Source organism: Calonectris borealis, chromosome 6, assembly GCF_964195595.1.
Source record: "Calonectris borealis chromosome 6, bCalBor7.hap1.2, whole genome shotgun sequence".
In the NCBI taxonomy this organism is placed as follows: Eukaryota; Metazoa; Chordata; class Aves; order Procellariiformes; family Procellariidae; genus Calonectris; species Calonectris borealis.
The window spans coordinates 1021463-1037054 of NC_134317.1; the positions used below are offsets into that span (position 1 = coordinate 1021463).

Here is a 15592-nt window from a genome sequence, read left to right on the forward strand (position 1 = left end):
AGATAGGGATATCGCTGGATCACCACAATAATGACACCCATTCTCCCCAAAATATTCTAAAAGTTATTCTAAAAGTACCTATACATTATATTCTTACAACAGCTTTGCACTAGATAATTGCATGCACATAGTAAAGAAAAGCAATGCATGAAATCAAATAATTTCATGTGTGTGAAAGTTTTCTTCTTGCGTATATACAAACCTTACCAAAACCTTACCAAATTTAAGGCTGATGAGTGATAACTACACATCACTATGCATAATAAGTTATCAGGACTGCCCGCATCCTCTGATTTTTAAATAAGTGCTTAATTGCATGAACAGTTTTATTATAAGCATTAAAACAGGAACTTAACATCTGTTGTACATACGGAAATCAGCTATATCCAAGTTTAGGCATTATGAATCAGCTGGAATGACTCAAAATTGTTCCAGACTTCTCTGAGAAAGAACCCAGCAAGTTCTCTTCCCCAAGCATAAGTAGAATAAGTTCAGAGGTAAACATCAAATTTGACTCGTGAGTCACAAGTCATTAAAAATGCCCTCAGACCTGAACTATTTCTTGCTCTCTGAATCACATGAAACTTAAGTCAAAAATTTGCTGAAAACTAAACAGACTTTCTAGGATAACGTAGCATGCACGCATTTGTTCTTGGACTGCTTCAGAGGGAAGAGCGTTCTGACTCAGTTAAGTCAGCTCCATCTCACCCACATATAACAACACAGCAACATCACACCAGACTGTTAATACTTCTCATACAAATCATGTATAATCTGAATTCTGCTTTCCACTGTGTTATCTGTGCTGCTGAAATACGGCCCAACCAGGTGGGAAGAGTGATACCCATCTAAATATCCACTTTGCACTGGGGGAAAAAAAAAACCAAACACACCACGTATTTTAGTTCTTTAAGATCTGCCCTAAGATGTAGATATTTTCAGCCCTCACTCTGTAGGAGCTTTAATGGAAAGGAAAGCCTTGAGTTTGGCCTTCTCGCAGGTAAATTTATTCTAACAGATTCAAACTCAGATTTGACACATCAAGTTAAATAATCCAGTAGCAGTCATTTTAAATAATTTCTTGCTTCCTCCATTTAGCACCAGCTTAGACCACAAGAAATAAACTTCTGTATTCCTGCAAGTGATGAAGAGGTAACCATCAGCATCTGACTTTCAGGTTCTGCTCCTCAAGGGTCTGGAAGGACTAATGCCCATTTACCAATAACAGCTACATTTATCAAACCTTAACACACACAGCTTGAGTGTGCGCTGCAGAGACCACCCAAGATGCAACGTAACCACTATTTTACAAGACAAGCTCAGGGAACTTAAGAAATTCAAGATTATTTTCATAAGGCAAGATTAAAGGAATGGAGGAACCTGTGACCAAACAAACTGCATGTATGGATAAAAACAAACAAGATCACAATGCAGATTAGGAAATGAAAGTACGACACATGCCAGCTTACATACAGAGTTATCAACAAATGAATAACATAAGCAAGAGACAGGAAGCCCATAAAAGCTTTTTAAAAAAAACAATTTTAAAAAAATCACAATACCCTGAGAACATCTGTCTGATCAAGTCTACTGCCAAGTTACAGTATAGAAGCTAAAACTCATATTGAAACTAAGATACCAGAATACAAAAATAAGCCACAATATCCAGGCACATCGAGTGAGAGACAAAATTTGGAATTATTGTTCTGTGCTACTGCTTTATAATTATGTTGTTTCCCACTTCTTTTGTATCAGCCTTCAACTTGTCACTACAATCATATTGCAATGTCAGTGTAAGTAAAAGCACAGTGTTAAAATGAAACTAAACATTGTCACTGTCAGTTTACGGAAACTGCGCTAAAATGTCACCGTGAACAACTGTCACAGCAGGTCTGCTGCGGCCGTGCCACTGCGCCAGAAAGAAACGTGATGGTGCCAATGCAGCTTATTGCGTACCCGCATGGCATAAGAGCTGACTAGTACTCCCGACGCTCACGCCAACAGCTTAAATTTGGGGCAAACTTAAATTTGAGAAAAACTTTGCTTTGCACACCGCAGTAGCCATTTTTTAAGCCTAAATGAAGCAGCGATCGATTTGGCAGCTATTGCATGTAGTGTTCAGCAGGCGGGACGCCGACCTCCGCTGTGTGACCCCGCAGAGACCAGCCGGGAACAAGAAGTGACAGGAGGGACGGATGGCCGTGCCAGAGCTGGAGAGGCAGCGCTGCTCCCGAGGACGGGGACGCGGCACACTGCAAGTGGCCGGGACGGGCAGTCGGGTGCCAGCTGGCGGGGACCACGTGCAGCGCGTGATGCCAGGCAGCGAGCAGGCAGGGCTGCCGCCGATGGAGGGATCCACCCCAACCCATGGCGAAAGTCAAGCAGCAGCATTTTCACTGGTAATTCTCCCCTGAACCTAGAGAAAGCCAGCGCATGAATGGATACAGGAACAGGCCAGGAGGTGCTGGGCGAGGTGAACTGTGCTGATGGGAGAGGAGGAGCGCGGCGAGGAAGATGAACAACGTGCACCTCCCCAGCCCTTCCCCAGGATCGGGGCTGCTCCGGCTCCGTATGCCATGGGGACAGCCACCGGAGCAGGGGAAGGAGCAGCAAGATGTACAGGCATCCCGTAATCTGTTTTCTTTCAACATACATATAATCATACCTACAATATGGAACAGTGTAGATATTAACTAATGACCGACTATTAAGTTCACATAAAATGCACACATATAAATTACAGCAGAGTTACATGCTTCGATGGAGTCTTGCCCCTAAAAGCCACGACACGCTGGGGAACGCTCAGATGTTTGTGGCACAACGTGCAAATAATGTCGTTTTGCTCAGGAATAATCTTAAATCTTTTAGGTAACATGATCTGAAGAATTATTCCCCGTTCACTTCTTAAGGGACAGAAAAACCATCCTTTGCTTATACGAGCATTAAAAAAGAAAAGAGAGAGGCACAGAATTCACTAGAATATTCATCATTTCCAACCTTAAACCCACAGCGTACAAACAGACGAATCCAGCAAGTCAGAGAGCAAAGCCAATTTAATCTGTGGCTCCCCTGAGGTAAATGTAGTTCACAGTCCTGCCCCCACCCCAACCTCAGCCATAATCCCTGCTTCCTGGAGGTAAGAAAGCACTGGAGTGAGGAAAATTCTGCAGCAGGATATAATGATCCAAAATGACAGGGACAATAATGACAATGAATTTCATGTCTCCCAGTCATGAGCTGGGGATGCTTGACTGGGCTGACTTACACAATTAAATTGTTACAGGTACAGCAGGAGATGCAGTTATCATCTGCATGCTTTTGGGAAGGACGCCTCCAGCAAAAGGAGGAAGAGTGCTGCGGATGCACGGTCCCTTTTGTTAGGAGCAAACGGCCGCTCCTGCAGGGACGCTTGTGCGGCTGCACCCTTTGACAGAGGCAAAACTGGGTTAAAGATGCAAGCCATTTTAGGCTATTGATTTTATCCCTTTTGAAAACGATAAAAAAGCCCTGACGGATAAAGCACGGCATGACTCGAGCCACTGTGTGCTGAGAAGCACTACAAGCAAACAGACTGCACCAGAGAATTGGGAAGCACCGTTTATAATAGATCCCCACCAGTGTTTATACTAACGCCAGCAAGGAAAAATGCTATCGCTTCTATAGGTTCAGCCGGAGACTTGCATTTCATTTTACACGCATTCCACTAGAGGCAGCCAGTATTACCTTTACAAGCCCTCTCGTAGCAGGCTGCCGATTTTCTTCAGGATTTCGCATACAACTCTATTATTTAGAACATGGGACAAAATGTATTTGAAAGCAACAGGATATGGAGAATACGCATAGTATTTTCCAGGTTATACCTACAGTTAGTGTGCCTGCAAGGCTTCTTTCATTCATCCAGCTTCAATTTTCAAATACCAAGAAATATGGTTAGTCGTGTATTTCCCCTATAGAAAGTCTTTTTAGTGACAAACTGTCAAAGAGTTTTTATATCCAGGGAAGGAAAAAAAAGTCTACAGTTGTCTGCATCTGTAACAGGGTAATACCCCTATTACAGCTCAACACTCTCAAAATATTAATTTGTCAAATATGAATTATAAAGCTATAACATTTCATAATTCAGGACACACTCAAATACTAGGAAAAATAGCTACAAGAGCCTAAATAAAAAAAAGCATTTATTCCATTTTTGACAGCTTAATGAATGCCCTACTCTTTTGCATTGATTTTTGTGTGTATGTGTGTCTGCGTGTGTGCATGTGTGCCTGGGAAGGATTTCTCATGGGGTTTGCTGTAAACAAGGAAAGCTAAATCCTCTGCCAAAGCTTCTTTTTCTACCTTTAAATAACCTCCATATTAAATATTTCAGGAGAGAATATATACAAAAATAACCAGACTGCAAAAAATAAAGAACGGTTACTTACATCGCAGCAAGTATACTGCAAATTTGTAGAACAAGACATTAAACAAGCAAATACCTTGATGTGGCAAAACAGTCACAGAAGTAGTATGTGTTAATTCCTGCTTTCAGAAAATAGCAGTAAATTTAAAGAGCAGGGTCAACAAAGCCCTAAAAATCTTAAATTCATGACTGATTCCAGAACGCAAGTTTTCCTTACACACCTAAAGGCTCATCTTGCAAGGCAAAATATGTTAACAAAAAAGTCTGCAAGCACCTAGAGATAGAAAAATAATGCATCTTAAAAAGAATTGTGCTACTTAGAATTTCTAAACACTTTAAATTGAAATATTCTGGCTAGTTGGATTTCTGCTTTAATGTTTTTCCTACTTCTTAACATAATGAACTATGTATAATTTAAATGGAGATTAATTCTTCCATTTAAAGTGCTTTAAAATAATTCTGCCTATGATCTTGAGATCTCAGCCCAGCTTCTCCATAGTGCCTCTTCTCCAGTTTTCCTTGAGCTACATAAGTGGAACTGACAGATCACTGCTCAGATAGCAGCCACATTCTTCCCCCAAAATGTTGCCTTTTTGCTATTCAGGAGTATCCTAATACCAACAAATGCTAAATGAAGTCTGACATGTACCCCTAAGAAACAAACTTGTAAGTTGAGGCTTCAAAGAAAACCTTGAATAAATAGGACACATTGTGTACACCCAGGCTAACATCCAACATATGCTTTAGCTTCCCGATGCTGAGACAGAGCAAGAATAGCCTCTGGTAAAGTCTGATTTGCTGTTGCTGGTACTTCCAACATTTATAATGTACCATTTTTTTTTGCCTGTATAAACAATTTAAAAAATGTAATTAAGAAGAGCACAGCAACATTTCAGAACACAACATATTCATGAATAATGGATTACTTGACACGCCACTAGTTTGATCAACAATTACAAAACAAAACAAAGAGCATTCCTGATCTTTCCTTTGCAAAAGAACATTGCCAGCAAAGTCATAACTGGACAGGTGGTTTTATCAAATAAGAGTAACCTACATAATGAATGTTTTTAATTCCTCCCTTTGCTTGTGATGATCAACATGCCAAAGAGTGAGATGCGGCTAGTAGATGCTATTAACAACTACGGATACAAAGAAAGCGTGATATAGACAGGAATAGAGAAAAGCAAGAAAACAAGATAAAACTACATTTAACTGCACATATAGAATCAGTTAAGACACGCCATTCTTAAAAGGCCAATTTATTTATTCGTTACTTAGGGAAGACAGAGAAGATAAAGATATGACCTACTTTAAGACATATATATATTTTCACCATTATTTAATGCTCTATTTTATGACTAATCCTTCTGAAAGAACTAAAAAGGAGTTTAGTTCAATCGTATCACCCCCTTCTCTACTTTAATTTCAAGTCCCTTTCCCTTTTGTCCTCCATTCCTCCAGATTTAGGGCATGAAAGTATATAATTAAAATTCAAGTATAATAATTTACAAGATCTAAAGCGTGCTTGCTGAAACATTAGGACTTTAAACAAACATACCGTGGACAGAACACAGGTAAATTGATCACAATAAAATAACTGATGTGTTACAACACAGCATGAGCCCATCTACACCATGGGCCACAGGCTGACCTACAGAGGAGTCACTACAGACAAAATTTAATTCTGGAATGTGGCATGTTAAGAATTGATTTAACATTGAGTTAGAAAGTTTTTATTCTGGATTAGGTGCAGCCTCAAAGCACAGAAATGTTTATTATGAACTCACAAATTTGATCCTTTAGTCCTTCAGAACCACTTTATTCTTCTAGGAAATTGAGGTTTGGTGGAGCATTGAGAGTTTTTTTTCATTTTTTCTCTGCAAAACACTATTTCTTTAAATTCTGCACACAAATGTGGACAACTAAGCTACAGTCTTATAAGTAAAGCAAAATAAGGCCAGACATACTAGCATGAACAAGTAGTTTCACTGGCAGCAAAACTTCAAGTGTATTTTTGATATCTCACAACAAATTAGTCTCCGACAGTCCTGCTAACATTGCAGCTGTTCCTCTGAAGGAGAACTGTTAAGCATTTCTGCCAGCTACCGATTTTATGCAACTTGTATGAATAAACAAGACTGATTACACAATCCTCTTTCTCCACTAAGCTGCTCTTCAATATTTTGTACATTTCTTTTTTTTCTATTTGACACTTCTTCTTCGTTTCCAACATGCAGAGTGCGGGTTTGTTTCCTGTTGCTTGGGAAGGCAACAAAACCATCAGAGACATCTCTCAGTCATTCACAGAGTTCTGCACTGTATTGCTGCACAGATGTTTTCCACTAAAAGACCACATGGTATCTTGGTGCTGAATTTTCGTTTATTGCAACACTGTTTAAAACAATTATTCGTCCAAGGAACTTGAAGACTAATTTTAAGGCTATCTTGTAAATGTATATCTTTAGAACGCTGGAGTAGTAAATAGCTATGATACATCCAAACTATCTATTTAATCAGAAAAAAACTTCAATAGATTATAAATTGATTTCAAGTTATAGTGCTCTTATGAGAAGTGTAATTAGAGTTAAGAGAACCACTTCGTTCTTCTTACATGCTCCTGGGATCCCTTAAAACAGTCTAAGGGATAGCTTATGATAATGAAAAAATAAATCTGAATTACTTCTATGTATGCTATTTACAGCAGCTCTTGTTACCGTATACAAAAAATACCACATAATCCCATAACAGATTTTGCTTCTAAATAACCTTTTATTTCCTCTAGACCTTAAAAATAAGACAAGAGAAGATGCAGTCTCCATCAGAGATAAAGGATGGACTTAATTTTTACTTAAATCTCACCCTACTCCCAAATAAGAACCTACACATATACATTCCTGCACAAATACGTAATTTTTTTTTTCATTCTGCTGGGCTCTGTATGAGACAACTTGCAATTATCAAGATGTGCTTTTGCCAGAAGCCTCATAAATACTATCTGAGTCCAGTGTGTTTCGAGAGTCCCTCCTATTTCTTCCCAGTACAAAAGCCCCTATTGATAAGCTGATGAATAGTGTAAATGCAGTTCTAAAAAGGGAAAAGAACTACCTTCACAATCAATTTTGTGTGAAGACCTTTCTGGCTGCCAAAAGGTCAGAAACTACATCTTCAGGTAAAAACTAACTAGAACTGTACCACTACTGAAGTAAATCAGTATTTAAGCTATTTATTCTTTGGAGGGCTCCTCCAAGCCTGCAAGGAATCTACGGCTTTTTGCCCTATCCTGAATACATTTGACATTTTGATATTATCTAGCTGGCCCCATTACCAAGAAAGTTTTTCCAAAACTTTCTGTCTTGGAAGGGAAGTGGAAGAGGACTGGAGAAGAGGGAACACCAATCTAATTAAAAACACATCATGAGACAGTGCAGAAACCTGATGCAAAGAAAAAATATTTGAGACAGCAATTATGACAGTGTATCCTGGTACTCAAACTTAAGCAGTGAACTTTCCAACATTTAGAATTTGTACAAGTTCAGTATTTTTTAAATACTGAAGTTCTGACAGTTTGGGGATGTAACCTGCATGACATTGAAAAGTATTGAGATATAGCAGTTTGGATAAAGCTCAAGATGTGTACATCAACACAAACACTAATATTCTGGACAAGCAAAGTTTCTAGGTAGACATTTCTCAAGTAAGCCAACTAAACTTTTACCAGTTTTGTTTCAGATTGCCTTGTGCATCTGTAGAGACTGAAGGGACAGAGACAGAGTTAAGAAATTCTTAGAAGATCGACTGTGGCACCTGTTGCTACACAGCTATGCTAGGGACTTATTACTAGGCTTATTTCACAAAAAGGCTTATCCATTCTTACATTACAAAGAAGAACGATGCTCCTTCCAAACGTGAATACACATGAACACTTTTGAACGTGAAAATTGCTATTTCCAGATGACTGCAGCGAGTTCTATTAAATCATCATTCTATTTTGAATGACCATCAGAAGACCTGCAGAAAGCATCTTTATTTTCTCCCACTCAGACACTGATTTTTGTAAGTGTTATACACAAATATACCTAAAACTAGATGATACAATAGATTAAATAACACAACCGGGAGGCATTTTTCCTCTCATGAATTTATAACCCTTTATTTAAAGGGGTTTTAACAGAAGCCATTCATGTCGTATAGCAATCTCTAGTATTTGATTATAACGACAATGAACACTGTCTTTGCAGAGCAACCAGTTTTACTGGTGACACAAAAAGTAACTCATCCAGGCCTCATCCAACCCAGTGCAAGAACCACAACCAGCAGCCAGGTCATCTAGATAGATTTGAAGTTATTTGCACAGTGGAAGTGCTACAGCAAGCCATTTAACATTACCAGAACGATCACTCTTTCCTGACTTATGATGCCTCAGAAGAAGTGTTTAGTCTGAGAAGTGCATAGCAAAATCAGGCACAGCTAAAGTTGTAGGGAATCATCAAAATACTAGAATGTTTTCACATATCACTATACCTACTAGCCAAGAAAATGAATTTATTCCCTCCTATATCCTGTAAGTTACTGTCGTGAAAGACATAATTTACCTACCAAATTAATGCTTAAGATGCAAGTTGAATCCTTTAAGCTGCTGTTCTTCCCTTTAGAAAGTCAATGTACATGATCTACAGTTGTATACTTGTGTTCCCCATCCCCAAAACACAGCACATGTAATAATGAAAGCACGGAAAGGCAACATACCGTCATAGTAGACGATAGCTCCAACAAGCTCATCTTTGCGTAGCATTGGAAAGAGCTCCAAGGCTCTTGACTTGCTAAGAACGTAACTACTTTTCAGACATTGACTTCCGGCCACGAGGTCATATAGTTTTATTCCAAACCAGTAGTATGGCAACTGCCACCATCTGCAGGGAAAAAAAAAAAATCCCCATGAAGTGAAATATGAAAAATTTAAAAGTGCATGCACACACTGTTATTGTAATATAGAACATGTTAAGTAATACCATGTACCATCATATAAATTCACAGTATCACAATATAATGTAAATACGCTAGAACTTATGTATTGTTCACTACTGTTTTCAACTGATCTACTCACTGCAGTTAGTCAAGCAGATTCAAGGCTTTATTTATTCTAGAATTAGGATCACAAACTGGCTTTTACTTCAGTGTAAGGTAAGATATTAAAGCTGTGTGTTGAGGGAAGAAGCAGGCTGTACGTGCAAGCTGAAAGGGTTCCTCAAATGCACATCTTGTCTCCTGCACAAACAGGACCAAATAAATGCAGCTGACCCCTGACCTAGATGAGCTCCAGCTGTTACAAGCCCCTTTTACTAAGACAGGAATAAAGCCATACGTTAACATCATTCAGCAAAAACTCACTGCTCTAAGTAGCCTGTTATAGTGAATAACTGTTCTTACAGATCTAAAAACCTAGCCCAAATCACTTAAAGTCTCTTTCTGATATGAGAAGCAAACTGTTCTCTCAATGTTATGTCCTGTGGAAGGACTTGGAAGTCCAAGTGCACTGAACACTGGTGGTTGTATGGACTAAACAGCACATTGCCAAGAACACTATGATAGCACACGCTGAAGACAAGGATGTACTGGAAAGAATAGCAAATAACATCCTGGGAATGAGAGTTCATTCCAGTTGCAGACTCCCCTCCTCGCCCCCATTGGGGTGGTAGAAATGCACTGAACAGCTGAAGTCCGAGATAGCAGTGATAGCTGCTCGGTGCCGTAAGAGAATTTCATGCTTCTACCATACGGCAACATCTCACCTCCTGGAGGACAAAGCTTGTGACAGGTTTAAAGACATGCTTGGAAAGAGGCACCTGGAAACTTCTCCAGGGAAATCGCTTGCTTGTCAAAAGCAGTGGTAAAGGAGAGAGACTGTAGCAGAGCTTACTTGTAAACAGGTAGCATTATCGGCAAAGGAGCTGACAGGTGAGGAGCAATTTCAAGCAGATTTGCACGCTCCTCAAGTGCTTCTTTCACCATCTTGTACTGAAGAATAGAAGTGTACATGAGTCCCACATTACTCAATTTTGTCTTCACGTGCAACATTTAATAAGAAACTGTTTATCAAAGTAAATACCTCGCATCATTTTTACTGTTCTTTCAAAGACACACTGAGATTTGCTGAAAAATTCAAAAGTTAAGGAAAATGTTTCCCAAGAAAATTAAGTTTCACTAGTTTCATTTTGGTGTCTTGGCAGGTCAGTTGAATAATTTTTCATCTGAATGTAAAGTGCAATAAGCCGTGTTACTCCTAACTATGGGCAGGAGGCACTTAAGGAGGGTTAGAACTCATCCCAGGTATAGCTTCTGTGCCGATTCCCACAATTAAATCCCATACTAACTCCGAGTTGCAAATGCAGAAGCGTTTTTCTCCAAATCAATCAATATTAATCAACATGAAGTTGTTTTTTGGCAGAAAAGAAGGTTGGTTTCTATAGCTGGATAACTGCATGTTTTATATATTTTTCCCTGAGAAGTCACTGTTTCTGTAGCAGTATTATAACCATTAAAACATACTTTAAGTTAGAGAGGTTTCAATGGGAAGACAAACCAATTTCTCAAAACAAGAATATCACACTTCCATCCACACAAGAATACATAAAAGCATTTATATATAATCACTCATTTAGTATATTTTCTTTCCCCATTCCAAAATAAATCACTCATTTACCAAAATAAATCACTCATTTACCTTATTTTCTTTCCCCATTCCAGAATAAACAGGACAACCATTCACTCCCCCAAATTCTGATCATGACAGGTAGGAAGCTCTTTTTATCCTGAAGTCAGCCCTGTCTCTGCCTTTCTTCCCCAAAATATACACAGTCTACAAGGTATGGCAATTAGATTGCTTGTAAAAGAATTTAGCAAAAGGCAGCAGCACTGATCTCCTTAGTCCGGAAAGCTCAACTGGAGAAGACACTTCCTATGTACAGTGGCTGTGGAATATAACAGTCAAGCATTGAAAAAATAAAAAGAAGTCTTGGATATAATTGGGATGGGGAAGTGTCTACTAGCAATTTTTGCTTAACAACCAGCATAAACAATTACCTGCTCAAAATCCAACTTCATGATGGCCTTCTGAAGATATCTCACTCCACCATGGATCAATTTAGTACTCCTGCTGCTGGTCCCTGATGAGAAATCATCTCTTTCTAGAAGGGCTGTTTTTAGTCCTGTGTTACCAGAAAACCAAATTAACTTCTTAAATTACACAATTTGTATGTAATTCATTAAAGACACTTCTCTAGGGTAGAGACAATCACAAGAAAAATTACTCTGTACATGGATAAATTTGTATTCAAAGTGTAGTGCACTGTCTATATTGTAATGAAAAATTTTAGCCTCTTTCCTAAGGGAAAAGTCAAAACAGAACTTAAACAGAAGCACATTAAAACCTGGATATTTCACAATAGAAAGGCATTACAGTACATTATAGGGGCCATGCTCCCTCAAGCAAATTATAGTTCGTATTCATGGCAGGAACAGAATATTTTCATGAATACTTTTAACTCCTTGCAGCAGAGAGCTCTAAACCTATCACACTAACAATTTAAACAGCATACCAGAGAGGCAGACAACTGGCATCTTTGTATGCTGACTTACAGTCTGCGTAAGAGGTGCCCAAAGCCAGAGGAGAGCCTGCTGGGCTCTGCCCTCCTGGGCATGCTCACCACTCAAGAGGGCTCACCACAGAATACGACGCACACATACAGAAAACATTAGTTATGAGATATTACTAAGTATTTCAGAAAAACATTTACTCAAAAACATACACGTATGTTCCCTGACACTGGCAGGCGCTGACAGTTTGACCAGCACAAGGAAGGGATAACCACACGGCTCACAGATGGTCACCCAAATCCAGAACACAAAGTGCTTTATAACTGAACATTATAATGCTTATTCTAACAAACACTTGGAACAAGGCTGGCATGTTTATTGCACAAGTTGTGTTCCCAGTTACCCTGAAGGCCAGGAAAAAGCTCTCCATGGGCAAAGGCACACTGCTTCACACTGAAGTCACTATGAAACCATACATCCCAATGCTGTCTACACTATGTCCCTTGTACAAGGGAAGTGCTGGCATCTTCTTTGTGAATGAGACTAACATCGGGTTACGTGATAAAGTCAGGTGAAAGGAAGAGTTGAAGGAAACAGGTGATTAACAGATGCCTTTTAATGATAAGATACAGGCAACAGCCTGGCCACATCCTTTGGCACGTACCTACAAGACAACGACCACTGACTTCCAACATCCAGCGTAAGTAAAGTCAACCAAGATAAGCACCATAGGACAAGTACATGGCAATCTTTCACTTACAAAACATGTGTGGAAGGACAATCCGTGTTACAGAAGTTAGCATAACAGACCCCCTGCATCACTGGCAGAATTTGAAAGTTAGGCAGGCAAGGCAAAAAGTGAATTAAATTCAGTGACATTGCTACCAAAACCAACAGCAACAACATCATGATGCACACCCAAGGAGAAGAGCATCATCTGCATTAGAAGTTATCCCTTGGGTCTTTGCTTCACCCTCTTTAAGGGGGGCTTTATGTTGTTGGTTGGTGAACATACATTTTAACATCTATTGGTCTCCCAAAACTTCTATGTTCTTAAAAAAAAATCTAATTATTACTGGTAACTTCCAAAGATCAGAGTAATTTATTTTTGTCAAATGTGACTGAAGATTAATGGATACAATCAGAAATAATTTGGCGAAGATATATCAAACACATGAAAAGCAAAATTTGTTGTTAAGCGAAGCAAACATAATAAAAGAGCAAGTTCCATGAATGAACAGCAACAATACACAACTCATTAACCAAATGCCTAGGAATATTTCACACTTCAGAAATCTACTGATATAATCAGAATACCTAGTAAAAAGATAAACACAGATTACCTATAATAATTTCTGTATGCTTTACAACTGCATTTTCTACCACAATATAGCAGAGGCAGAAGTGAAGAGATCCCAAGTTATCTTTAGTAATACATGAGAAAAATTAATAACCAGATTTGAGTTTGTATGTATCTACCAATGGTGCAGACCCTACTGCTTTATCTATTTCAAAATTATCACACCTTCTGGACAAGTATTTTTCAAATCAAGCTACAAACACTCCTGGAGTCAGGTTTTGCCTCTTATTTCTGAGGTATATCTACAGGTTAAGGAACCTGAAGAACTTTATGTTTACACTGTGGTTTTTTCCATTTTAGTTCCAAAACCAGAAAAAAGGTCTACAAACACAGAAACTAAGGAATGTTGGTTCTTTCTCTCATTGGTCAATTGTACTGAAAACAACAACTGAGAGAACAGATTCCAAGACAAGCTTTTCTCACAAATCTTTTACATAGCTTTCTGGATAAAAATATGATATTCTAGGGGAATATAGCATTTTAATAGAACAGGAGTTGATGCTACAGCCTCTCCCGCAGAAACAGTACCCATGCATTCTCATCTTTGTATCTGAAGATCTATTTTCATTGAACTTGTAAAATGACTTACTCCCTGAGAACTGTCAAATTTGATTAGAACCTGCTGGCCAACTTCAAAGTTACTGTGTGAGGTGGATGACACAGACAGAGTGGGCATTAGCATCCTGCTTTTTCACCCTCTGAATAGAGTTTTTCACATGTCTGACCAACTGCACAAGCTATTGGGCAACATCTGCACATCTACTGGGCAACAACTGACTGTCACCACACACATTCTCATCCTCCTGCAGAAGTCATGAAAAAAGCATTGGCTTAAACTCATTTTACCATGAGCTTTCCCTAAGTTAAGGCTATGCATAAAGCTAACATCAATTCTGATGCTTTAGTAGCTTCTTAAACCAGTTACACAGCTAATCCCCCAAAATAGGGTAAATTGGAGCACAGATCTACTGTATGTACCTTCAGACTAATGGTGCTAGTACCTTTCATTGAAAATCCAAAGAGACTTCAAACCTGCAATATACTAAGCAGCTACAATGCATTAGCAGAAGTTGCAGATATCTCGTGTTATAAGAAATATGAGCTGGAGAGCCACTGTGCCTCGTCTAGAATTCATGCTTGGCCCTTTCAAAACAGTTGCTAAAACTGCTGTGCAAGTCTTGTCTTCTCTTTGCTGCAGACATTCTCCTGCACAAACAAGGAGCAACAGAGAATGAGAAGTCCATCCAAGAGGATCTAGCAAAAAGGTTTATGTTAAAACAACAAGCACCTAGACAAGAAAGACTCTGCTGAAACAACAAGATGCAATGACATTTTTTCTTCAAGTCCATTTTAGCTTCTGGGAACAGAAGGAAGTTTTATAACCAGGCATTCAGAGTACACTTTCTCTATCTTCAAGTACTTTTGGAAAGCCAATCTGACAAATTTATTATAAAACATGTAATTGAAGAATAAGAATGAAATTAAATTTTCAAGCCTTACCTCTAGTGACTGCATCTAAAGCACAGCCACATCCTGTTGCTCCTCCACCTATAACAAGGACATCAAATTCACTTGTGGTTTGCAGTGCCAAAATTTGTTGTTCTCTTGTGGGGAAATGGTTCTTTATTGGAACAGTCACAGCTTCTGCAGCTTGAACACGCACAAAGGTACCCTACAAAGATTAAAAACAACACATAAGGATCTGTATTTATTGTGTACACACACACACGTGTACACATACACACACAACCAAATCACAGCATTTTCTATAAAGGTAAACTCAAATATTCCCAGTCACTTTACCTATATTTAATAATAATATTGTATTAAAACCTTACGGAGCCACAAACAGTATTAAAACCATAAAGGGTTAGCACACATTTATTTCATCTTGCCTACTTCAATATAATGCCATACTCGAGCGATACTACCTACATTAATTATTTTTAGGAATAGTCTTCTGCTATGTCAAATGTTACAGGATGCTTGGGAAGTATTTTAATAAACAGACACATGGTTAGGCTCTCAACGCTCTACCAAAAGAATCCATCAAACCAAAGGACTTAAAGATGAATGTACATTTTATATTTTAAAATGGATTACTTGTACAGTGGCATGAATTTAAGCTCAAATTTGATCAAGATCATGAGATGATATGGTTTGCTGTCAAGTATAGTATACTAAAACACTAAAGAAACACTATTTCCATATCCTTTTTTAAAAATCTTATAAGG

At 38.6% G+C, this 15592-nt stretch overlaps 1 protein-coding gene across 4 annotated transcripts in view; it reads right to left on the reverse strand.

Moving 5' to 3' along the window:
- Window positions 1-15592, reverse strand: part of GPD2 (glycerol-3-phosphate dehydrogenase 2) — a 61968-nt gene that overhangs the window by 23238 nt on the left and 23138 nt on the right. For all 4 annotated transcript variants that reach the window (XM_075152620.1, XM_075152619.1, XM_075152621.1 and 1 more), the window contains exons 3-6: window positions 14859-15030; window positions 11486-11610; window positions 10323-10420; window positions 9152-9315 (exon numbers count right to left, since the gene is read on the reverse strand). In XM_075152620.1, the coding sequence (XP_075008721.1) occupies window positions 9152-9315; window positions 10323-10420; window positions 11486-11610; window positions 14859-15030 (559 nt within the window). The remainder of the gene's footprint in view (window positions 1-9151; window positions 9316-10322; window positions 10421-11485; window positions 11611-14858; window positions 15031-15592) is intronic.